This window comes from Amborella trichopoda, chromosome 4, assembly GCF_054954075.1.
Source record: "Amborella trichopoda isolate Santa Cruz 75 chromosome 4, AtrichopodaSantaCruz75HAP2 v2.0, whole genome shotgun sequence".
Classification (NCBI taxonomy): Eukaryota; Viridiplantae; Streptophyta; class Magnoliopsida; order Amborellales; family Amborellaceae; genus Amborella; species Amborella trichopoda.
In genome coordinates, this window is record NC_142339.1 from 38,018,609 (window position 1) to 38,043,335 (window position 24,727).

Below are 24,727 nucleotides of genomic sequence, written 5' to 3' on the forward strand. Positions count from 1 at the left end.
ATTTTGAGTCTAGTTTCAAAAAAAAATATTTTAGGAAGAAATCCTTTGTGAATTGAGATAAACAAATATTTTATTGAGAAATGCATAACCAGATTTTCTGCTGAAAAATTTGTATTGTGACGTGAATGTCACTAAATCGTAGAATCACTAAGTGATGGGATTTGAGGATGGAACTGCGTACTATTTTATATTTTTGAGTCTATTTCAATACTCAAAATAATTATGAGATAAACTATTTATAAGTTGAGAGATATCATATTTTTATCATAGGATGCTTATATTATATTCTGCAGTAAATTAAAAGATGTGGCTTGTTAATGCATTGAACTAGAATTAAAAGAAAGAAATATAAACTTACCTACTAGGGGGTGGGTGACTTGGTAATTGGAAGAGTTGGAGTTGTGGCGTTTCAAGGCCTTTAGTCCACCATTCACAATAGTTCTTGGTCACAATGGGAGTGATGTGGAATGTTGCACTTACCGGATTTTTGTGAACTGGGATTTGAGAAGTTATTGACTTAGAACTGAGAAGTTTGAGGGTCTCCTCTAGTAAGAGTTGGTATGAGAATGCCTCATGAATGTATTAGTCAGGCCACGTGTGATAGGATCAGAAAAATCGAGGAAGCATATGTATGCAAAGAAGCCCTGAATTGCCCCTATTCATACTATCCTAAGAGCTCCAAATCCAGGCTTTAGCAGTAGAAATTGGATTTATGAAAAATATGTATACCATCCTCTACAATTGCAATCTCAAGTAACCCCTTGGGTGCATGGAGAAACCATGGACTCCCTCTAGGTTTAAGGAAAAATAAGTTTAATATATTCTTTACCTTTTTCGTTGTCTAAACTATAACATTTATGCCTTTCTTTTCAATAATCCCATCTTGTAAATGAAAATTGAGATACCTTTAAACTGCTCGGGAGGTTCATGATCGAGAGAGAGATGGGTTTGGAGAGAGAGAGAGAGAGTATGAGTGGGAGGAATAAATTCACTAGTGATGAAATGAGAGAAACAAAGGGGAACTTTTCTAGGGCTTAGGTGAATGTGTTATTAGAAAATAAAATAAAAGATAAATATTAGAATCTGGACAATAAAACATACGCAATGGGCGTTAAATGTCATTTTTTTTTTAAACTTAGAGGGTGTTCGTAGGCTTTATGTGGACCTGCAGGATTATTTGGGATTATGAGAAAGAGAGAAGAGAGAGGGAGAGGGAGGGAGGAATAAATTCACAGGTGAGGAAATTAGAGAAACAAAGGGGGGAACTTTTCTAGGCCTTAGGTGAATGTCTTATTAAAAGAATTAAAAAATAATAAATATTATAACCTGAACAATAAAACAGACACAGTGGGGAGTTAAATATCATTTTCTTTTAATTTAGTGGGTGCTTTATAAGGATTTGAAGGCTTATTTGGGATTATAATTACATAGTGTAGTATATGTATTTTTCCCTTGGGGGCTTCAATATGGAAAGTTTATGTGGAATTATAATTACACAGTGGAATATATGCATTTTCCCTTAAAATGGCTTTAATGTGGATTACTTTTCACATGGGGGGAATGAGGTAACTTTCCCTTAAATTTACAGGTGACTAGAAAGTGCATTGGGTCCCCAACTAAGCGAATGCAGGGGGTTATGCTCAACCAGCGACGACAAATAGTTTTCATCATATTATTCCTGCTATATAATATTGGAAAAACAAAGTTCCCCTCCCTTCGTGATACTCAACACAATGAGCTTCAAAGTTACCGAGATATACATATAATGGAAATGTTCCTCACGAAAACCTAAAATGGACAGCACTAAAACTACATCAAAATTAGTTTAACATTTATTTTCTTCTTTATATTCATGTTGGCCATAGTAGAGATTCCAAAACCCTAAATTTTTGGATCCAAAATCCATCTCGAAGATTGGATTTGGAAGGACTCGCGTAAATGGATGAGTTAGCGGGCTCATCAAAACCTTATCTATTGTTAAATGGAAGAATATGTTATAGGTTTGGGGATGCATTTCCACAGCTGCGTCCCCCAAATGCATCGTGGAAGAGTATTTCATACATTTGGGGATGCAGTTTAATAGCTGCGTCCCCCAAACACATGAATCATCCACTTGAAGGATGTCAAAAAAAGGGTGTGGTTTGTATAAAGTTGCAACCTTAAACATTCCAATTAAGATGCACTTCCAAATTTTATTATTAAATGTACTTTTGGAGTAAAAAATTGTTAAGATTATCTAAAAATCTATTTTCATCTCTGATTATAAAATTTTAAATTTTGAAAAGTAGTTAGAGTCAAATAGATATATAAACATACGAAAATCTTGATAATGCACGGTCTAGATAATACGTCGCAAGATGCATTATTTATGGGGGCTTAGTTTTATTTTTTTTATATTCGTACACCTGGATATCAAGATGATCAATTAGAAGGTTTTCAACATTAAAACAACTTTTTTTGATGAATTTTTGAGATGCATCTTTATTTCTACATTTTAAGGTTGCAACCTTTTATAAACTTTTTATGTTAAAAAATGGTAGCTCCACAAAACCGCATTTAGAATAGATAAAAATTATTATTTTTTTTACAATTTATTAATTTTTTTCAATTTCATGCTCAATATAGTTGAAATTCTCAACCTCAAAAATTTTACATCCAAAATCTATCCCTAGCATAAATTTTGGAAGGAGGGATCGTATAAATACACAGTCAATGGACTCATCAAAAACTTACCCATGTTAAAATTACCAGCCTGTAGATGTATTATGTAGGGCACACCTGACAAATTTGCAAAAATGGAGGGCAATGACGACGATATGTTTTCTAGATAAAAGGTTTGGCGGGCTGAAAAATTGAATAGAGAGCCCTAGGCCGCCTAAGGTTTCTGAGTGATCAAGTTGCAGAGAGACAATGACAATCGAATGCCTGGTTCTAGGTAAGCCATTATAAATTATTGTCAGAATCCCAGTCTCTTAGATTTCTCTTTTAATCTCACCTCATGCAAAAATGGCTGGAAAATTTCTGGAAAATGGATTCAGGAGCTGGACAAGAGGTGGGCAAGAGCTGCGTTGTTGTTACAACGGGTGGAAAGAGAATTATGTTCGACTGCGGAATGCATATGGGTTATCAGGATCGTCGACGCTACCCTAATTTCTCATTGATACCAGGTTCAAATGACTTCGACACGGCGATTACTTGTATTATCATAACTCACTTGTAAGCATGGTTTCTCTTGATTGATTTCAGTTCTAGTTAGAAATTCATGTTTATTAGAATGGATTAAACATGTTTTGGATCATTTACTAGATATTGTTTATTTTTCAGTCACTTGGACCATATAGGTGCGCTTCCCTACTTTACGGAGGTTCTGGGGTATCAGGGTCCCATATACATGACTGTAAGTGCATTTTGGGTTTCACTGCTTGTATATCTGGTTCCTTGAATGATTTCCATCATTACATATACTTAAGCATCTATCTTTATGTGCAGAATTCATGCTATTGTACAATTTTATATGCTCTGTGAGCAATCGTTATTATTTATTACTTGTTATAACATTGCTCTTTAGAATCAAGAGAACTAGTTGCTCTTTCTATTTATCTATGATATTGAATGCTGAATCTCAACCTTCAACCTTTGTAGACCCGATCCAGGTGAACATTTGGCAAGTCTGTCCAGGATTTGAGTGGGATTACTCTGATATGTGGGGTGGCACTTTTATTTTTTGCTTATAACATCACATCATGTATTTATTTTTGATGAATTATCATGTCTTCATTGAATTAAAAAAAATGAAATTACAAGTATAAGAAATTTACAAAGTTGAGTCTATGAAAAGACATTAAATTTGAAATGAGATACCATCCAGGTAACTTTTTGAACCTCATTTCTAGCCCAAAAGGTTCACAACTTCTCTGCACTCCCTCCAACAGTTTTGGAAAGTAATCTCTAAGTTGCTGGTCAGTGCAAACATTCCTCAAAAAATTGGCATATTCATCATGGAGCTGCAATTTTTTGGCAGCTAACCCGTAACATCAATCAGATCCTCTCAATGACTGCCTTCTTCCATTTCAAGCACCTAGTCCTACCTATGTCTGTACGGAGGGCTCTTGCCTCTGCCTTGGGTGAGTCACATGTTTCCAAGGGGCCTAGCTATATTATAACAATGCTGCTCTGACAATCCCTAAGCTCTCTTTCAACCCCTGCAGTCCCTCGTTATCCTTGCAGGCCCTAAGATTAGAAATTTTTACCTAATAGTGATACTTAATAACATGATCACCTGCACATCTAGTTCAACTAAGTGGAGCTGTAGAGACACATATGGAAGGCAAAAACTTAAAAGTAAACCAGGAAAAGAAAACAAGAAAAGAAAGGGCATGTAAGGAGAGAGGGGAGAGGTTAAGGTAATTGTGTAGAAGGGATGGTGTACTTCTATTTTACACTATATTAGTTCCTCTAGTATGTTGTTGGTTCATATAAAAAGTGGTGGACCATAATATAATTATACAAACCTTCTTAGTGAAGAAACTGTGACTCTTCTTTATCGGTGAAAAAGATCTCAGGTGATTATATAATAAATACACAACTTGAACTCTCCCATGCCACTTGGACTCAATAGGCTGCTATGTCCGGAAACCCCCCACTAGGGATTTTGTATTTGCCACTAATTAAAATTAATTTATAATTGATTCAGTCTTTCTATAAATCAATTGTAATTGATTTATTATTAATTATGTATAATGTGTTTATTTTTTATGGTTTTGCTAGTCTTTCTCATTTTTCTTGAATTTTGATAAAGTGATATTCAACCAGGTTTCTATTTTTCTATAATTTGAATTTTTTTTTACAATTTAAATCTTTTATATAATCATTTCTTTTGTTTTTCCATTTTTGCCCTATTCCCTTTTCTTTTTGATTCTTTTGCCTCTTTGGGAGGCTCAAGCGAGGGACTTGACTCAAACTCGCTAGAGTCACTCGGCTCACCCAGGGGGCGAGTTTCGAGCTTGGGTCGTGTTTTAAAATATTGATTTTTGTCGATTCTCCAATTTGATAGATATATTACGGGATACTTGTTTTGCAAATGACGAGGGGAATGTAGCCACTTTTTATTATTATAATTGAATCCTATTAATAAGGGTTGCTTTGGATGATGATACGTTTGAGGCTATGAGTGGATCAAAGGCACGTTATTGTCCATGTTAATGGGTTTTGAGGTGTAGTTGTATTTTTAAAGCTGGAGAGAGTGGTCTATTTACAATGACTTTATGAGCAGTTGACCATCATCTTAATAACCCAGGAAGGTAATGGTACCCTACCCAACAAGCAACCTTATAAGTTTTTCCTGTCTACATTAAAAAATCCTTAGTCGTACTTAGGCTTAGGCCCTCATGTAGCAACGAAGATATGATGTAAGTTAAGTGTCACTGCAACATTTGATTTTAATAGATCTCTCTCTCTCTCTCTCTCTCTCTCTCTCTCGCTACACATTAACACATGCGATTTCTGATAGATCTCCTCCCCTCTCTCCAAGTTTGCAACGGATTTTCCATTGTCTTTGATGTTTCATCTTATGTCATAACTACATGACATTCCAATTCGAACTTCCATGTTTGCTGAGCACTCTGCATCCTCTTCAGTGAGATATTACATGAATTTCTTTTAATCCTATGTGCCTTGGCAAAATTTCTTTTAACCCCTTCGACTTAGGAGCAGTACCTACAACTTTGCTATGAATATGTTATTTCTAAAGGAGGCGGGTTCAAGTCCCAGTCTCATCTGCAATTTGTTTTCTTGTCAAGATAAATTTTAGTCAATCACTTCTCAAAAAAAAGAAAAAAAAGGGAAAAGAAACATGTTATTTCTAAAGCTCTCTTTGGTTCTTTTTTTATGTATTGCAAGAAGGTTATACTTACACTTCTTTCATGCAGTGGTATCCCCGTTCATTGATACATTTTCTCATTGAACTTGAATACTATCGATATTGAGTGGATGCCTTTTTTTTTTTGCTCATGGTCTTTATTTTTGCTTCCTTGGCTATATGAAGATTAATTATAGAAAATATTAGTTATTTTACACATTATTAAAATCTTGAATTTTATGTTAATTAAACTTGTCCTTTGGTTTTTCAAAATTTTTCCCCTTTGGGATGTTGATATAGTATCCAACCAAGGCTCTGGCCCCTCTAATGCTGGAGGATTATCGAAAAGTTATGGTGGACCGAAGAGGAGAGAAAGAACAGTTTACCGCACAACAAATACAAGGCTGTATGAAGAAAGGTACGAGCTAGTATCCCAAAGTCAACTTCTGTGTTTACTAATTTTTATTGTTCCTTTTTTTCGATAATTGTGTGTTCTTAAGAGTTTTTTGCACCTGTTACTTATGATAGGTTTTTAGAAGGCCTTAAGTAAGATATCATAAACATATAGATCTAATGTTTCAAAGAGACAAAGAAAAAAAAGGAAAAACTTAAGTTCTAACCACAATAGTCTCTAAATTTTGGGTTTCCAGGATATGGACATTAAAACGTTTAGCCATGAGTTGCTCTTTGTTGATGAAGTATAACTTTCAATTTAATATTCATGTTGTTTCCTGTGGCAAATCTTCTTTCTGTCAATATTTAGGTGCTAAAAGCCAAATATTTAAGGTTTCAAATGATCCATTGAATAGATCATTTATTAAGGAATAACTCTGTTCTCTCCAACCATTCAGGAATGAGAAAGGTCATAGCTTTGTTTGCTCCTATAGTCATTAGTGGGGGCCTCTATCTAAGAAAATGCTGCTAAAATGCCCACAACTCTATGAACATAATTCCTTTTTTTCACATGCTTCTAAATAACCTTGTTCGTTCCTGGAGTTGTTAGGTCATTCAAACTGGGCCAAATAATGCTATTCGAATGTGAATAACCTTGAAGTAACTCTGCATCGGATTATGTATAAACTGTAAAGTGATTGTGCATCATTATGCCTCAACTTGGAATCCTTTTTTCATATAGTGGTGTTTGGGATCATGTGTTCTCACCATTCAAAGGTGTTTTATTAATTTCATTTTTTGGGTTCTCTTTTTAAATATGCTTTCATACAATTCTTTTGATGCAGATACTAATTTGGTGGGTTGTATGCCAGAAGAATGTCAACTTGCCCGAAATTTTCATATTAAGTCGCCATTTTGTACTGCTCATAAATTCACATTGCATGCAGCATCATCCATCAAATCAATACTGTGAAGGAGAGGACATGGAAAAGAAAACAATCTTTTGCTACTTTTGGAGCAAACTTGTGTTAATGAATAGCTTTCTTAATAGTATACCCTTCTAAGAGGCTGATTAGTGGTTTTCGCTGGCATAGACTCATGGAATACCTATAACTCTCTAGATCAGTTGGTAGTTGCGAGTTCGTATCAATTTCTTAATCCTCAGGGAAAAGATGCTCTTAACTTTACCCATTATCAACCAATCAGATCTAATATTTACAAATAATGTATCTGCCCAAGCCCAACGCTTTTCCATGAAGAGAAAGTCCATTATATTGTGACTTGTGGCTACACATACATTATGGGAATGTAATTCCTCTTGCATACAATTTGGACTTTGCATGTAATTTATACGGATATGACAAGAAGTCATGGGTAAATCTTTCCGATTTCAGGGGTGTTTTGTGTTGCGTTATATTGTTTGAACCACAATGGTGCTTCTTTCTGTTGTTGCATTACAGTTACAGCAGTAGACTTGAAGCAGACAGTGCAAGTTGATAAGGACCTTGAAATCCGTGCCTACTATGCAGGGCATGTAAGCTCTAACGATTTATTTTGCATATAGACTTACAAATTATGACCTTGTGCCTTTTGTTTTTTCATGAGTTTCGAGAAGTATTATATGTTTTTGTGAGTTACTGTGTTCGGAGAGTTATTTATTATTTAAGAGATTCGGTTTGCTTCTTTGATATGTTTCTACAATTTCATTCTTCACATGGCCAAAAAAACTTTCGTATATTTACTTTTAGAAGAGGTGAATTGCCTCTCCCTTTATCAGCTTCCTGGTAAAGATTTGTTTTACTGTCTAGTGTAGCAGAATGATGGAGTTGTGTCTAGGGAGTATTAAAATGAATACTTGATACACTGAGGTAAATGTATTGCATGTTCTTGGTATGTTTATGAAAGATTTAAAAAGCCAGCAACAATAGTTGTTTTAGGGGGATTGCACGAAGTGGCTTAGTTAGTCATCCTGTGTGATCTAGAAGGATCTAATCTGTTGGAAGTAGTGAGTTATGTTATGGTAGTGAGTTGGAGCAGCTGATGAGTAATTCAGATTTAGTACTTAACGACTTTTGTAATTGAATTCCTCTGACAAGTTGGTTATTTTTAAGATAAAAAGAGAAAGGAAAGTTGAAGAAAATAGGGAAACATACAAAATTCAAAAGAAAAAAGGGGGAAAAAGTGGACAAAAGACAAGAGATAAATAAAGAGAAATTTCTTGTTAACTTTTCAATTGCTTCCAATCAAACTTTATTTTCTAAATAAATTTAATGTATTGAGTTTGTATTAGTTAACATGGCATATGATTACAAATTATATAAGCTAACAAAATCCTAGAAGCCTTGAGAAAAACGGAATTGCAAAATAACTTCTTAGAATGAGAACCCAATAAGCCATGATTTCTTTGTTAGGAGTTGTCCAAGAACCAATGGCTTTCTTTTCTCTCAGATGTATGTTTTGTTATCTATATATATATATATATATATATATATAAAGAGAAGTTTACGTGTACACTGGTAAGAATAACGAAGTTTCGACATATATATGTTGTGGTTTTGGTTTGACCGAGATATGGAATTAAAGACTCTAAATATTCATAAATATGATGAATGACCAAACATATACATTAGCAAAGAAAAAATCTATATAATCAAGCATAATAACTTGGTCATCAAATGTTCAAAAAGGCGGAGACAACCGCATAGCTAAGGGTCCGGACCGTCTAGGTGGCTGGGCGGCTTCTAGGGTTGGCAATGGGTCGGGCCAGCCTTGGACCTACCCCGTCCCTGTTCTCCTAAGGGTCAGCTGAGGTCCGGGCCTGGCCTTATCAAAGCCGGATAGAACTAAAGAAAACCAAAGGAAAAAATATATATATAAAAAAAAGGCAGGGCGGGGGGCCTCTCTTGCCTTAGCCCAGACCCGGCCCCCAGGCCATATTTTGTTGCCCAGGCCCTAGTTTTTAGGGTCAGGTCACCTGCCTCATTGTGTCCACCCCTAGTGGCCGTCCAAATACATGGGTAGGCCTGAAAGAGAGAGAGAGAGAGAGAGAGAGAGAGAGAGAGAGAGAGGGTGAGGGTGCGAGGTCTTGCAACAAACACTTGAGGTCCTATTTTTTTTCTTATGTGTAGAATTAGAGAGAAAAAAACCATACGCATTTGTGTGTGTGCGAAAGAGGCCCCTCATTCTTTTGTTTGTTCTTCATATGTATAAAGACAGCAAATATGAGAGAGAGAGAGAGAGAGAGAGAGAGAGAGAGAGAGAGAGAGATCTCGTGGAGGTCATCTTCTTCTTTTTCTTTGTATATAATGAGAGAGCATATGGGCAAATATGTGTTTGAGAGAGAGAGAGAGAGAGGCTTCGCATCGAACACTTGGGGGCCATCGTCTTTTTTTGGTTCTTCTTATATGTAAAAAGTGAGCACATGGGCCTGTGAGCTAGAGAGAGAAGGGCCTTTACCATTTTATAGGGCTTAGCTATTTTTTTAAAATTTTTTTAAAGGGGCTTTACTTTTTTTTTTTTTTACAAGTGGGCACTAGGCACCTGCCTTGACTGCCTAGGCGCCCGCCTTGAGCTCGTCTAGGCAGGCACCTAGGAGCACGTCTTCCTAAGGTGCCCGCCTAGGCGTATATCAGGCCTTTTTTTTGATAGCCACCTATGCTGCCCGGCGGCCAAATTTTTTAACATTGCAATCAGTGTTATCACCGTCTTATTGATAGGTTGGGTGAGTGGGTTCCACCAAACATTTCATTTATCCCACTTTTCTTCCACCACTATCCAACACACACTGATTGGTTGACGATCACCCCTATGACCATGGTATCATGATGACAGTATGGATCGTTATATCTATCTATATGTTTCTATCATTATTAAAGAAACATGTTCATAAATATATATCTAGTATTTTGTCATTGTGAAAGATGTGGCTTTGTTTTAATACAACTGCAGACCAATGATTAAGGAAATATGGCATTCTTAAAGAAACTAAAAGATATTTGAAGAGAATGATCTAAAATGCTTTTTTGAATAATCGTCATATTTTTGCATGTTAGGTTTCTTGAAACCGCAAGGGTATAATGTGTATTGTGTATTGATTATGATGCTTAACTAAAGTTTGGTTACTTTCATAATTACTTTATTTGAAATGTTGTCTTTTTTCCATTGACGGGGAGGCAGAACCTTGAAATGCAAGTAAATGTTTTTGTCCCAATCAGCTTGAAACTTCCAGTTGGACTCTAGAAGCGCACATATTTGCACTTGTTTTCACTGCAAGACATATTTTTAATGCTCTGTTGACTATACATTTTTGACACTGTTTCTTTTAAAGGCCTTTTGGTTTATCGTTCATCAAAAGCATGTAATGATGAATTTCAGAGGTACATAAGGCAAAGACATTCCTAATCACATGTCCAACTATACATTAGAAAACAGCTGGTTTTTGGAGGAGGGTATGATGGGTGATAGAGGGTGGTGATTGGGGTTTTTTTCATCTGGGATCTTGCAGATGTCATCTTTTGTAGGCCATGGGGTTGGTGTTTGTTAAGTGGTGTCTGCTTAAGATGTCCAGCCAGTAGCTGGGTTAGAGTGTCGAGTGTCTTTTTGGCAGAACTTTATAGGGTTTTGGATTTAATTTTGGTGGACGATTGACCTGCATGGGGGCTGATGCATGTATTTTGTTTTTGTGTAATTCATAGACTGTGCCATATAATAGTTGATAACTTGATATTATTTGTCATAGCGGACCTAGTCTGATTGTGGTTGTTTATTGAAATGATACTGATTCACTTCTTCTCTTTCTAATAAACTATCTTGTATGCAACTTGATACTTAGACCGACCTGTCTTCGATATTACTGCATATCATGCCAATTAGTACTGCAGAAACTAGATTCCGTTTATGTTCATTGAAGTGGTTTGTTTTCTTTCATTTGATCCCATAAGTTTGCTCTTGATTAGAAGAATGATATTAGTAGAAATGATATTTATTCATCAACTATAGAATGTACTTCCTGTGTCTGGCGTGCTTTTATCACGGAAGTTTCTTGTGAGTCACCCTACATGTGCATGTCATTGAAGTCCAATCATGAGCATAATATCATCAATTTTATGATTCCATTGAAGAAATGTTATTCCTTGCCCTCGAGTGGGTTTTCATCAGCTTCTATGTTTCTTCCTGGGTGCTATATGAAAATAGGTTATAGGAGCGGCAATGTTCTATGCAAAGGTTGGTAGTTGTACTGTTGTTTACACAGGGGACTACAATATGACTCCTGATAGACACCTAGGAGCAGCTCAAATAGACCGTTTATATGTGGATCTCCTTATAACAGAGTAAGTGAGGTTGCGACCGGTTTACTAATGTGTTCTTAGTTTTAGCAACAATTTTAATGATCGACTTATTGCCAGCATTTGCAGTGGCAATGGGTCTTATACTAGAAATCAACCAAATTCCCAAAAAAATCCAATTGATGAAATTTCAAAAAGATATAATTGTATGAAGTCCTATAAACTCACGTGACATGTCGGATGCACATAAGTTTGTGAAACCCCTTATTTTATTATGAACATATAACTTACCTAAGTAATAAAAAATAGTTAGGGTCTTTCTCCACAATAGTTCCTTTTGTATTGTAGTTTACTTTTATATTTTGTATCTAAATGACTTCGTACTCTCTTTCTATCTCTGAAATTTTTGTTTGACTTGCATAATCTTTATCAATCATTAGTACACAGAAGTTATAAAGTAGATATGGAGGACTCCTAGCCGCTGTATTCCTTAACTTCTTGGGTTTCTTGGGAAGGTTTGGTTTCTATACCACTTCCATCCAGGTTTTGCATTCCGCCCCTTACGAATAACTGCTCTTTCCTAATTCAACCCTCCAGAGACTCCCTCCTTAATATATGTGATTTAATCAATCCACTTGAGAGCTAAATACCATACCAAGTTGCATTCTTTGTTTGTCAAAGGCGCCTCTCATCACAAATAATGGGCATGTGAATTGGACAAGAATTCCACATCCATCTTGCTCAGGAAGTTTTGATGGATCGCATCGTTCTTAATTTGATTTTTTCGTTCTTAATTTGATTTTTTTTGCCAAATCAAGAAGTCTAGTTTTACCATTTATTGTGTTCAATGTTAGCATTGTCGGCCATACCAATGGTCAATCTAGTGCTGTAGAACTTTGTTGTATTTTTGGACTTCAAATGAATTTTATTGCATTTTAGTTGAAATTTTTGTTTTGTCAGAACTTATCCCATTCTTTCTTCCAGATCCACGTATGCGAATTCTGTACGAGAATCAAAGCTTGCTCGTGAAAGGGATTTTCTTACAGCTGTACGTATCCTTGATACGTGGTCATTTTTTTTGCTTGACTAGTTTCACTTGTTTAGGTATCTTAATTATTGTGATTATATTGATATTGATTTTCATGAAGTCCGTCATTTGCCATTGCTGCTCAAAATATTAAATGCTTATGTGACATTGAATTGAATCTTGGGATTGAATGCTATGAGACCATTTATCATTGTTACAAGTAGGTCGCAATTATTCCTAGCCATTAGATGTGAAACTGGAAGCTTGGGGTGCCTCACAAAGTTTGAGAATTTTTTATTTGAATTTTGAGTCTAGTCAATGACACACTTACCACCACATGATTTAAAATTTAATGGACAAGAGTGATTGTCACCTCCTTGTACTAAAAGTAAATGGTCTCTTTGTATACTTTCCTTGAATCTTTAGACAATTCAAACTTGATATCTACTAATTTCCTATAATCGATGGATGTGTGTGTGCGTATATGTGTGTGTGTGTGTGTGTATGTGTGTGTGTGTGTTCGTGTGTGTGTGTTTCTCCTTCATTCTCTATCTCTCTCTATATATATAGAGAGATATGGATGAAGTTTGTATAAGGTGCCCGCTTTATACTGTGGAAGTAAGGTGCACCTCTAATTTTGCCGAAGGTGAAATTAGATGTCAGAAGCTTTATGATGGCTTGAAAACCTATGTTCAACCTTAATTATGAAATTGAAAATTCTACAAATGCTGTAGATCGAGAAGATCTATAAACACTTGACAATATTGAAAATAGATGGTCCAAAAATCTTGTTACAACATGCACAATTTTTAGGACTCGAAATTCTTTTTCTTCTTTGTATCCATACATCTCAAGTTCAATATGATCAATTGGAAGGTTTTCCAACCTTGGAACACTCTTTTCTACTGGATTTTTGAGGTGTACCTTACTTCTATGGTATAAGGTTGCAACCTTATATAATTTTTTCATATATATATATATATATATATATATAATATGTGGTAGAATTTTGAAAGGGGGAAAATATACTTGTTTTGGAATAAATTGATAAAAGAAAATAGAATTATGAGGAAAAATTAATGTTATGTGGAATGAAATGGCTGATTGTCTTAAGAAAATGACAAATGAAGTTTTAAGAGAACCTAGAATGAAAAGGCATTCAGATAAGGAAACTTGGTGGTGGAATGATGACGTTCAAAAGATTATTAATGAAATACAATGGTATTACAAAGCTTGGCAATGGGATGGAAATATTTGAGGCTATTTCTGTACCAAGGCAATCGACTGAATAATTTAGGGACAGGAGAAAAGACCTCCACATGGTCTTTATTTATCTAGCTAATTAATTTGGTGAGTGTTGGAAAAGAAAGAGTCTTTAGAGGATATATTGACATTGTAAGAGATATGTAAGAGGCAACACTAACTAGTGTGAGGACAACTAGTGGAGAGACAAGTAAGTTATAGTGACAGTAGGCATGCATCAGGGGTCAACATTAAGCCCATATCTCTTTGTTTTACTTGTGCACTAGTTAACTAGGCATCTACATGATGAGGTACGTGGTGTAATGTGTATGTTGTTTGCAGATGACATAGCTTTGACTTGTTCTATGAATCCCTCAGGTTGTTTCATACAGATATTTTCTTCTAGCTTTCCATTTAGAAAAGTTGTTTTTACATCCATTTGGTGGAGCTTGAAGTTGAAGTCGGTAGCTACAGTAATCAAAATCCTAATAGATGGGAACTTGGCTATGGGAGAGAATGTTTCATCCAGTGTTTAAAAAATCGGTGAGTAGCAACGGACTCGCCCGAGTCAGCACGGGAATCAGTTACCCCGTGCCGATTTATGTGTAAAACCGGGAACTGCCCGGTTTTAGAGCAGAACTGCCCACATGATGTCATAAACCGCCGGTTCTGAACAGTGAACCACCCTCATGACGGTTTAAACCGCTCATATGACATCACAGATCGGCTCGATAGGTTCTGGCTGACGCCACAAAACTCCACGTGCGAAGAAATTTCGAATGCCTTGTGTGCGCTGCACGTGGTTCTCACCTCAACCAATGTTTCAGACGCTGTTGGAAGTGCTTATATAACCATTTTTTGTCCCACCTCTCTTCGATGTGGGACAAATACAATTCAATGCCCAACGTGGGACCTCAAATCAATATATTGTTTTATTATAAGGAAACTAACACAATGTGGCGTCTCGGGGGTTTGGTTATCACATTGCTATTTAAGCAAAAGGTTCCAGGTTCGAGTTCGAACCTCTACGTTAACATTTTCCCTTTTGAATGTCATAAAAAAAAGAAAAAAAGCGAAAAAAATAAAATAAAAAATAATATCATCAAAAAATAATCTTTTGTCAACTAATGTCATATAGAAAGAGAAAAAAGCGAAAAAAATAAAGAGAAAATATAATATCATCAAAAAAATAAAACGAAAAACAATAATATATAAAAAAAAATAATGTCATAAAAAAAAATAAAGAGGAAGAAAGTAATGTCATAAAAAAAAGAAAAAAAGAGTTTTATTTTTATCTTTCAAACAAAATAAAAGGAAAAAATTAATATCGTACAAAAAGTATAACAAAAAAGTAAAATAAAAGATAATGCAACAAGCATGTTTTGTCGAAAAACAATTTATCCTCTAAAAATAAAATAAAAGGAAGAAAATAAGTCATCAAAAAATAAAAAGAAAAAATAAAAAGAAAAAAAGACAATACAATGGGACAATAATTCTAGATTTTAGTGGCCATTTTTCATCGATTTATTCCATTCTTTATTGTAGTCCATATATGATTATATATTTTATCCATGATGATTCTATGATTTTTCTTTTATGTAATGCAAATTTAATGGTTAACATAAGTTTAAACAGGGAAAGAACATCTCAATATTTGTAAATTGATGAAAATAATAATAATAATAATGTGGTACTCCCATTTCTTATTGGATTCCTAAAAAACAACATTTATAATGAATTTTAATAATTGTTTTGGATTGTTTTTAAAGCTTAATCCGATCGATTCGGCTGATTCTCGATCCGGATTGTCGATTCACCGATCCGTTTTTTAAACCATTGGTTTCATCATAATCAATGCCCTCTTTCTGGGTAAAACCATTGGCGACAAGTCTAGAGTTTATGTTTCTCTAATTTTCGCTCTGTGTTTAACTTCTTTTTGAAAATCCATTTGCACCCTATGAGTTTTCAGTTATGGGGTAAAGGTACAAGTTCCCAAACATGGTCTTAAACTATGAAGTTATGCTCCTCATTCATGGCAGATATCCAATGGTTCTTTTCGGGACAGGTTAAGGCTTCTTGATATAAGGTACATTCGTAATTTGGATCATCCCCAATGCGTTCATTGTTCCCCTAGGTAAGTACAAAATTTGGGTCTTCTTTTGATTTGGTTGCTCCTTCTAAGGGGTTGTGGTTTGGGTTCTCGAGAGTCAACCTTGTCACGAGCCAACTCAAAGAGATCGGTCTTTTTGTGACTACTATTTCGTCATGCCCCAAGAATTTACAATACTGATATTCCTAAGATGTGACCGTCAAAACATATATACATCTCTTTTTAGGACAATTTACAATGGCGAATTCTTACAAAGTAACAAAAGAAAGTTTAAGCACAACTACAATATCTTCTAGAGTTGATCCTGAAGAGCACTCAAAATAAAACCGCGATTATCCTGAAAAAAATGTTTACCATAATTTGATGAGTTTGGCTACTCAGTAAGTGATCATCATAATCCTAAAATTAATCATGGTTGAAAGATATCAATATTTTCAAAACAGAAATGCATCAACAGTTTCACTTTAAAAAATGCATAATTAAGTATAATTCGAATAATTGAAATACGTATAACATTTTAACGTTAGTGCATAATTCAAAAGATTTCACAAAATACCCTACTGACGTCCTAAGTAGGTCACCTATATACCCCATCAGCGTCCTGATGGGTCCACTTAATCCCTATCGACGTCCCAGATCAGATAGGTCCACTTAATCCCTACAGGTCCACTTATACCTCACCGGCGTACCGGATGAGTCCACTTAATCCCTATCGGCGTACCGGATAGGTCCACTTATTCCTCACCGGCAAACCGGATGAGTCCACTTGCATACTTAAAATATTTCTAAATCTCTTTAAACATTCGAAAGCAGCAATATCATGTACTCAACATATCACTGAAATTATTAATATGAATTTCACTGAAACCGTTAATAACAGTCTCTGTCAATAACATTTCAAAAATAACCAGTCAAATATTTTGGGCTCAAATTTAGAAAGGTAGCAGTTCGTAAAGACATTTTAGCTTAATTGCCAATTTAATATGTATAGAAAAACTCTTGTAGAAATTCAAGAATACGAAATTATCACAATTTATGGGATGTCAATTTGCAAATAAACATTTCACAGACAATGCTATAATCAAATGCAAAAATATCAGTTTTCAAATAATAAGGCAGTCATTTGCACATGAATTTTACAATGTCTAAATATTTAAAAACAGTAGAAAGAAATCTCACAATTTTACTAAAAGCAGCAATATCACATTTATTTCTAATAATTTTACAGTATCTAAAATTCTCTAACAATAGACAAGAAAAATAAATAAATTTATTTCTAAGAATTTACAGCATTTAAAATTTTTAACATAGATAAAATATCACAATTTTATTAAAAGATTATTTTTTAAAATAATGAGGTCGCTTGCGCATAAAATTTATCGAGCCTAAAATTCATGATAATAAGTATAAGTAATTATTTCATTTCATTTTTCAAAAGAACGGATTATTTTTCAAGATAATGAAGTCACTTACCTAAAATATTTGAGAGGGAGCTTTCGATAAAAATTCGGCTTGAGAGAGGAGCTCACTGTGTTTCGACTAGAGAGAGAAAGATCTCAAAAGTTTTTTAGGGTGGGAGTCCTCACCTCTCCGAATTTAAATTCTTAGGGCATATTATTATACTATTTTATTGAGCTCCACCTCATACATGACGTGTGACAATAATGTTATACGTGAAGCGTTTGAGGCCCATGTCAACTAAAGGACATGGTAAAGGAAAGGAAAAAGTTAACAAAAGTGGTGATGGTCCCTAAGGACCATAATACTTATATGGGCCGTTACACTATAAAGGATTATTTATTTTTATATATATATATATATATATTTTAAAGTTTAGGATTGTTACATTTTTGCTTCAAGGAACTCATCCTCAAAGAAATAGGCATCCTTGCTTTCAAGGATAGCCCCATTTTGTATCAAGTTTGGACTTATTTTGGTATGGGATTAAAGCATAGGCAGAGCACCCTTATACTCTTAAATGCCCAAGGGATGGAATATGATCGATGAATATTCCATAAGGAGTGAGTGGGATCGCCTTGGTGGGAGTTTGATTTTGGATATACTTCGCTGTCAAAACCGCTTCTCCTCAGATATCTAGGGTAAGCTTTGCATGTCACATCATACTTCTTATCATTTCTACCAAAGTCTTATTCTGTCTCTCGGCTATACCATTTTGTTGGGGTGTGTAGGCATTGGTCTATTAATGTATTATGCCATGCTCAGCACATGTTTTTAAAGAGTTGTTAGGATAACTTGCTGCCCCTATTAGTCCTCAAGACTTTTTGGTTTTTTGTAAAGATATGGTGACATGTGGTCTTACTGAGGGTATGACCCTTAATAGAGGAGAGTGACAAGACATGATTCATGTAGTCAACCCCAAATAGTTGGGATAAGGGATGATTGGTTTGTTTTTCGACCTCAACCCTATACTCTTTGAAATGGTCTAGAGCTTTGGATTGGAGTGTGATAGGTACACATGGCCATTTCGCGAGTGGCCATCGATAAATGTGATGAAAGATTTTTTGTTGCACTTGTTTGCCACATTCATGGGACCGTATAGTTCATTACAAATGACTTCTAAAACGCCAGAGGTCTTTGAGCTTTCGAGAAGGATTTCCTAACCATTTTTCCTTGTATAAACGATTCACATACTTTAGAAAAGTCGCCTTTATAATTTTGCGGCAGACCATCTCTCTTTAATCTTTCCATTCTTTTATTGTTAAATTTGCCCCATTCTCATGTGCTATAGAAAAGCATCATTCTCATAATAGGATATGAAACCTAAGCAACTTGATTCTTTATTTCAATAGCAAAAAGACGTCTTTGAGAACATCGCACATAATGACTTCGCTATAATTCTTGACTACCACCTTATTAGCAGTGAAAAATGTGGCATATACGCTGCTTTTATTAACTTTGGAATTGAAATCAAACTCTTCCTCATATCCGGATCATAAAGAGTTTGTTTTTTTTTTTTGATAAAGTTAACTATATCATTAAAAAAGTAGTAGTATGTACAAGTGTTGGGAGCATCCCATACAAAATTTGGGAGCTACTCGAGCGCTAATTGGTCTAGGTAATCCCTCTACAGAAACTACAGGAGAGGAAAACAGTCCAATACTGTGGCAACAAAAAGTTGGCGAAGCCAAACAGTGAAAGGGTTTATAAAACACCCTTTTTTATAACGTGTATACAAGTGGTGAGCAAAAATGGGAGAGGAACTCTGCAGCTAACTTCAAGGAGGTCCAAGATTGTTTGTAAGATCGGCTCCGTCATTGGCCATGAGATCTACGAGCTCGTTGGACGTCCTGAAGATATGGCTCCATGAGACGCTAATAGTCTTGTAAATGAATTCAATCTCATCAAAGATCGAAGCTATGTACGAAGGTGGTGTGGACTTTCCAGAAGCCTAAGAAATAATATTGTATGCGTCCCCTTCAACTATCAAGTGAGATCCCCAAGAGGGTTAAAGAGCTTGAGCCCCATCAACAGTGCCACTATCAAGTGAGATCCCCAAGAGGGTTAAAGAGCTTGAGCCCCATCAACAGTGCCATTGCTTCAGCACGTTGTGAGTCCGTGTGGCCTAGGGGTTTGGCTAACGTAGTTAAATTATTCTTCTCGTGATCTCGGAAGACTCCACCGGGCCTGGCTGGGCCTGGATTGCCCCTTGAGCAACCGTCAAAATTAAGTTTGATAGTTTTCAACAGAGGTGGTTGCCAGTTATTGGCTTTTTGAGTCTTCCGCGGCTGATGAAAAAGGATATTATCCCATTGGCTTAGAAAAAAGTTTGTAGGTGTACTAGTGAAGACTTTCTGATTGGTTGCCCAAAAGGTAACCAGGGTCTTGACTTTGTGGAGAAGTGCAGGCCACTGTTGATAGAGTCCCTGTAATATGCTATTATTCCTTTCTATCCAAATAACCCATATTAGCGCAGCAGTGGCAGCCTTCCACATAATTTTTCCAGCTTTGGGCCAGGTCATGGCGAAATTTGTGGATAAAAGGGATAGGACAGTAGGTCGAGTAACCCATTGCAAGCCAAAAAGTATTAAAGGCCGGCTCTAGAGGTTTCTCGCTTTCTCGCAATGAATAAACAGATGAGCATTAGATTCCTCGTCATTTTGGCACATAATGCATCTGTTTGGAATATGGATTCCCCTCTTTTGTAATTGGTCTACAGTTAGTGCTTTATGTGATCCAGCTATCCAGTTGAAAGACTGGACCCTTGGGGATGCGATCGATGACCAGACTTTAGATAGAATCGAGCAGGGGTTGAGGGGCAGAATGAGAGATTGGGTGAGTCTCCTATAAAAGGAGGCGACTGTGAAGGAGCCGGAGGAGGAAAGAGTCCACACTAATGTGTCGTTCCCATCGATAGGAATGTAGCTGGCATGCAAAGCTTCTGAGAGTTGAATAAAAGAGAGGGATTCGTCATCTAAGAGGTTTCTCCTGAAGGACGGATTCCAAACTCTCCGCCCTCCTACCGTAACCACATCGTCAGCCACTATAGAGTCTTTATGTGAGGCGATTGAGTAAAGGGAAGGAAAGAGTTCCCTTAGGGGGGTATGGCCAAACCACAGGTAAGACCAAAATTTTACTCTCGATCCTTCTCTGGCGTGGAATCTGACATAATTATTGAAACGAGGAAGAGAGTGGGCATTGGAGTTCCACACACCTGAACTTCGACTTCGATGTCTCACGTGTGGCACCCAAGTAGTAGCTGGGATCTTGAATTTGTGACGAATAACTTGAGTCCACAATACATCTGGTTGTGTAGCTAGGCGCTAACACCATTTTTCTAGGAGGGCCAGATTATGTATTCTCAGAAATTTAATCCCGAGTCCACCTTGAGATTTTGGTAGGCAAACTTGTCCCATGAAATGAGATGAAATCTTGTATGTTCAGCTTGACCAGACCTTAAAAAGTTCATGTAAAGTTGCTCCAAACGTTTGGCCACTGAGGAAGGTATGTGAAATAAAGACATAAGGTAGACCGGAATGTTTGCTAATGTAGCATTGATCAGTGTTTTATGGCTTGCCATTGAGAGGAATCTTCCTTTCCAACTTGATAGGCGTCTGTCTACCTTATCTATCACCTTGGACCACTGACACTTTTTCTGTTTCCCTATGCCCAAGGAAAGGCTGAGATAGGTGGAAGGCAAGTCGTCGACTTGGCATTCCCAACTTGGGATCAGGGATCTAATGTGGTCAAAAGTGATAGCCACCCCCATCATTTTAGATTTGTCCATGTTGATCTTGAATCCTGTGGCTTCCTGGAAACATTTAAGGAAAATCCTCAGATTATCAACTTCTTGTGGGGTAGGAAATAGAAAGACGAGTGTGTCGTCTGCATACTGCAGGTGGGACACAACAGGTCTGTGAGAGGAGCTCCTGAAACCAGATAATAGGCCTTCATGGTAGAGACGGGATAGTGATCTGCTACTTCAGCCACAATTGTGAAGAGAAAGGGAGAAAGAGGGTCCCCTTGACGTAGTCCCCTTGAGGAGGGCATGTAGCCTTTAGGGGATCCATTGGTGATAATAGAGAAATATGGATGGGAGTAGCATCCTTGTATCCATTTTCCCCAAGTGTTACCAAAATCCATCCTAGCCAGAATTTGGTCGAGTAAGGACCAATCAACGTGATCATAGGCTTTCTCCCAGTCTATCTTAAAAATCAGACCGGGCTTTTTTATGACGTCTGGAGTGAATGCACTCGAGTGCTACTAGAGCACCATCGAGTATTTACCTATCTCTGATGAAAGCTCTTTGGGAAGGCGAAATGATAGATGGGAGAACCTGTTGAAGCCTAGTGGCCAGCACCTTGGAAAGAATTTTGTAAGAAGAGTTGATGAGGCTAATGGGTCGGAAGTTTTTAAGGTCCTCAGCCCCTTCCCCGTTAGGGACAAGGGCGATGAAGGTTGCATTAATAGCTTTATGCAAAATGCCTCTATTATGGAATTCATCATTGAAAGAGATGAAAACAGGACGAAAAGTGTCCCAAAAAATCTTGAAGGGTGCAATCAGAAACCCATCAAGGCTTGGGGCTTTATCTTTTGCCAAATTGTTAATGGCCCCTACAATTTCAGCTTCCGAGAAAGGTCTCTCGAGCCATGTTCTCCACTGGTTCGATATAATGAGAAAGTCGAGGGAAGTCATTCTGGGCCTTCGGACCGAAGGGCCCTGTAGAGGGACTAGAAGTATTCCAATATGACTGCCCCAATATCCCCAGGATGGGTAAGGGGACGGTTGTCCTTTTTGAGAATTGAGATGGTGCAGTTAGCTACTCGATGGAAGAAGCCCGTGTTCAGATCCCCTGTTTTCAACCATTTCACACGAGAGCTCTGGAACCAGAAAAGTTCCTCTTTCTTAAGGTTCACAAAATAGTCCAAACGCGTAGAGGATCTAAGGCTAGCTTCTTGTTCAGAAAGAGGCCTGGATTCCTCTAAACGATCCAGAGATTGGATGACATGAAAGAGGGATGTTTCATTTTGGGAGTAGTTCCCAGGTATGGACTTGCTCCAGTTTTTCAAGGCTGCTTTGAGGAGTTGAATTTTAGTTTGTAGCCTGTATCCTGCTCTTCTTGCAATTGGTGTGGACATTGAGTTCCACCAGAGAGGAATCAATGTTAAGAGGGATTTCTCTTGAAGCCAAACCAGTTCGAATCTGAACTGCTTGGGGCCTCTATGTACAACAATCGTATCTAGGAGAATGGGGCAGTGATTGGAAGTAGTTTTGGGAAGAGATAGGGCATGAGAACCAGGGAAAGCTTGCTCCCATTTAATAAAGATCAAGAACCTGTCAAGCTTGGACAGGGTGGGTTGAGGAGAGTGGCTAGACCACATGAACCGACTTCCCTGAAGTGGGATGTCAATAAGCTCATTGCGGGATATGAAGTCAAAGAAGGCGTTCATACCCCTAGAGTAGGTTCTTGTGACCATCTTATGATGTTAAAATCCCCCCCAAAGCACCAACAAGGGTGTGGTAGAGAGGCAATATGATCCAATTCAACCCAAAAATTGGGTCTATCTGCATCTGAATTAGGACTGTGAACAGCCGTGAATTTCCAAAGAAGTCCATTAAAGGTGCAAGAGAGTAGAATAGTAACCGAGAAGTCTCCTGAGTGGGAGGGTAAGAACTTTGCAGTCATATCCTTGACTGCAGTTCTTTTGCGCAACTGGTCCCATTCTCTGATATTCCACGAAAGGATCTCCATGGGTCCGAGTGGAATATAAGGGTAGCTCCCTGGGTAGAGGTCAACTTGGCTTACCTTCTCGGGAGTGTAGTGGAGTGAGCCCACTAAGTTGGCGGGTTTAAGGCCATAGGTAAGAGAGAGGAAAGAGGTTATGAAGTTCCCTCTGTCCCTTAGATCGCACCTTTATGTTGCTTTGGGCATCGGCCTGAAAGAAGAGGTGAGCAGGTCCCTCTGGTCCATCATGTTCAAAGCTCATGACTTTATATATTTCCTTCATCTTATCAAGGTCTCTGTCTTGTTCTTCCGTTGGCCTCATCATCGGTGTTCGTCTCTGCAGGGTGGGAACTGGAATCAACTTCTGGTGTGGCAGCTCGAACAGGGTGGGGGGAGGTGTCGGTAGAATGTGGCTCCACAAAAGATACAAGGGACACAGAAATGAGAGGTGCAGGGTCCTTGTGAAGTGGAGGAAGAGGATAGGGCAAGTTTTGGGGTGGGGAGGAGGAGGAGAGAGAGGGACGGGCAAAATGTTTCCAAAGAAGAGAGTGGTGAAGGATCCACGTGAGGGTACCCATAAGAAGGGGGAAGGGAAGGGAAGAGAGGGGAGGGAGAGCACCAACTGCGGTCTGGGAAGGGAGGTAGGCAAGATCTTGGTGGACGTGCAAAGAAGAGGAGTTTGTCGACAAGTGTTGGTGGGGGGGGGGGGGAAGGGGTAGCGAATGTGCATCGTTCTCACGTGGCAGATCCGAACGAGGTGGGGGTCAAGTGGAAGGTGAGGGGACTGCAGGCCTGAGGCTACCTCGGGTTTAAGAGGAGAGAGGTCAGAAGAGTGGACCAAGGCCAAACCAAAGGGGAGCAAGTTTCTATCAATAACTGAGCAGGAAGCCGAAGCAACAGAGGTAAAGGGGAAAGGAAAGAAGAGGAGAGAGGTCATACTAGGAGAGGGGTGGAGCGAAGGGGCGATGGTAGACTCAGGGGGTGTAGGCGACGAGGGTACGGGTGGAGGGGTGAGAGAGAGATCAGGTAGCAGAGAGAGAGGCAGGGAGAAGAGCGGAAGAGTCAGGCAAGGGGGCAGGAAAGGCAAGAGAAGAGAATGGGTCGTGGAGAGGGGAGGTACACTTGTCAACTGGCGGTGCGAGTAAGATAGAAGAAAGAGAGGGCAGGGTGGTAGGTGAGATCGAGGGATGAGAAGGGGGCGAACAAGGGGTATGTGTTGACCCCGTATGTCGCAGCAGAGGACATGTGACGAGTGGAGAAGAGGGAGGCGAAAGAGGTGAGTGGCTCTAAGGCGGTGCTGTCAGGGGGGGAATGATGGGGGTTTGAGGCGAGGGGCTCGAGGGCGATGCTGTCAAGGGGGGAATGATGCGGGTCAAACTGTCAGAGGGAGAGGTGAAGGAAGTGGGCCAGAGATACGGCCAGTAGGGGAGCCCAAGGATACAGAGATAACGAGAAGGGGTTGAGGTCCAGGAGCGGGTTGAACAGGGGTAAGCCGAGGCCCGAAAGTCCCAACGTCACAATTGTAGGGCCGGGGAGATGAGTTGAATGAGGAGAGGGGAGGGGTCTGCTGACGCGCTGCTGTGGTCATGTCGAGCAGGTGACCGTTTGCGTTAGGGGCTTGCCGGGAAG

The 24,727-nt window shown here is 38.1% G+C and overlaps 1 protein-coding gene across 18 annotated transcripts in view; it reads left to right on the top strand.

The window, feature by feature from the left end:
* The first annotated feature begins 2,655 nt into the window (after window positions 1-2,655).
* CPSF73-II (cleavage and polyadenylation specificity factor 73 kDa subunit-II) overlaps window positions 2,656-24,727 on the top strand; it is a 56,341-nt gene continuing 34,269 nt past the window's right edge. For 13 of the 18 annotated variants that reach the window (XR_016054436.1, XR_016054437.1, XR_016054434.1 and 10 more), the window contains exons 1-7: window positions 2,732-2,935; window positions 3,039-3,216; window positions 3,325-3,397; window positions 6,158-6,275; window positions 7,711-7,784; window positions 11,444-11,580; window positions 12,520-12,583. Coding sequence is in view for 8 of the 18 variants with exons in the window: in XM_006828407.3 (XP_006828470.2) it covers window positions 2,911-2,935; window positions 3,039-3,216; window positions 3,325-3,397; window positions 6,158-6,275; window positions 7,711-7,784; window positions 11,444-11,580; window positions 12,520-12,583 (669 nt within the window). In the remaining 10 variants the exon portion in view is untranslated. Of the gene's footprint in view, window positions 2,936-3,038; window positions 3,217-3,324; window positions 3,398-6,157; window positions 6,276-7,710; window positions 7,785-11,443; window positions 11,581-12,519; window positions 12,584-24,727 lie in introns of those variants that run through there. The other 5 variants (XM_088865143.1, XM_088865144.1, XM_088865142.1 and 2 more) reach the window with 5 other exon arrangements.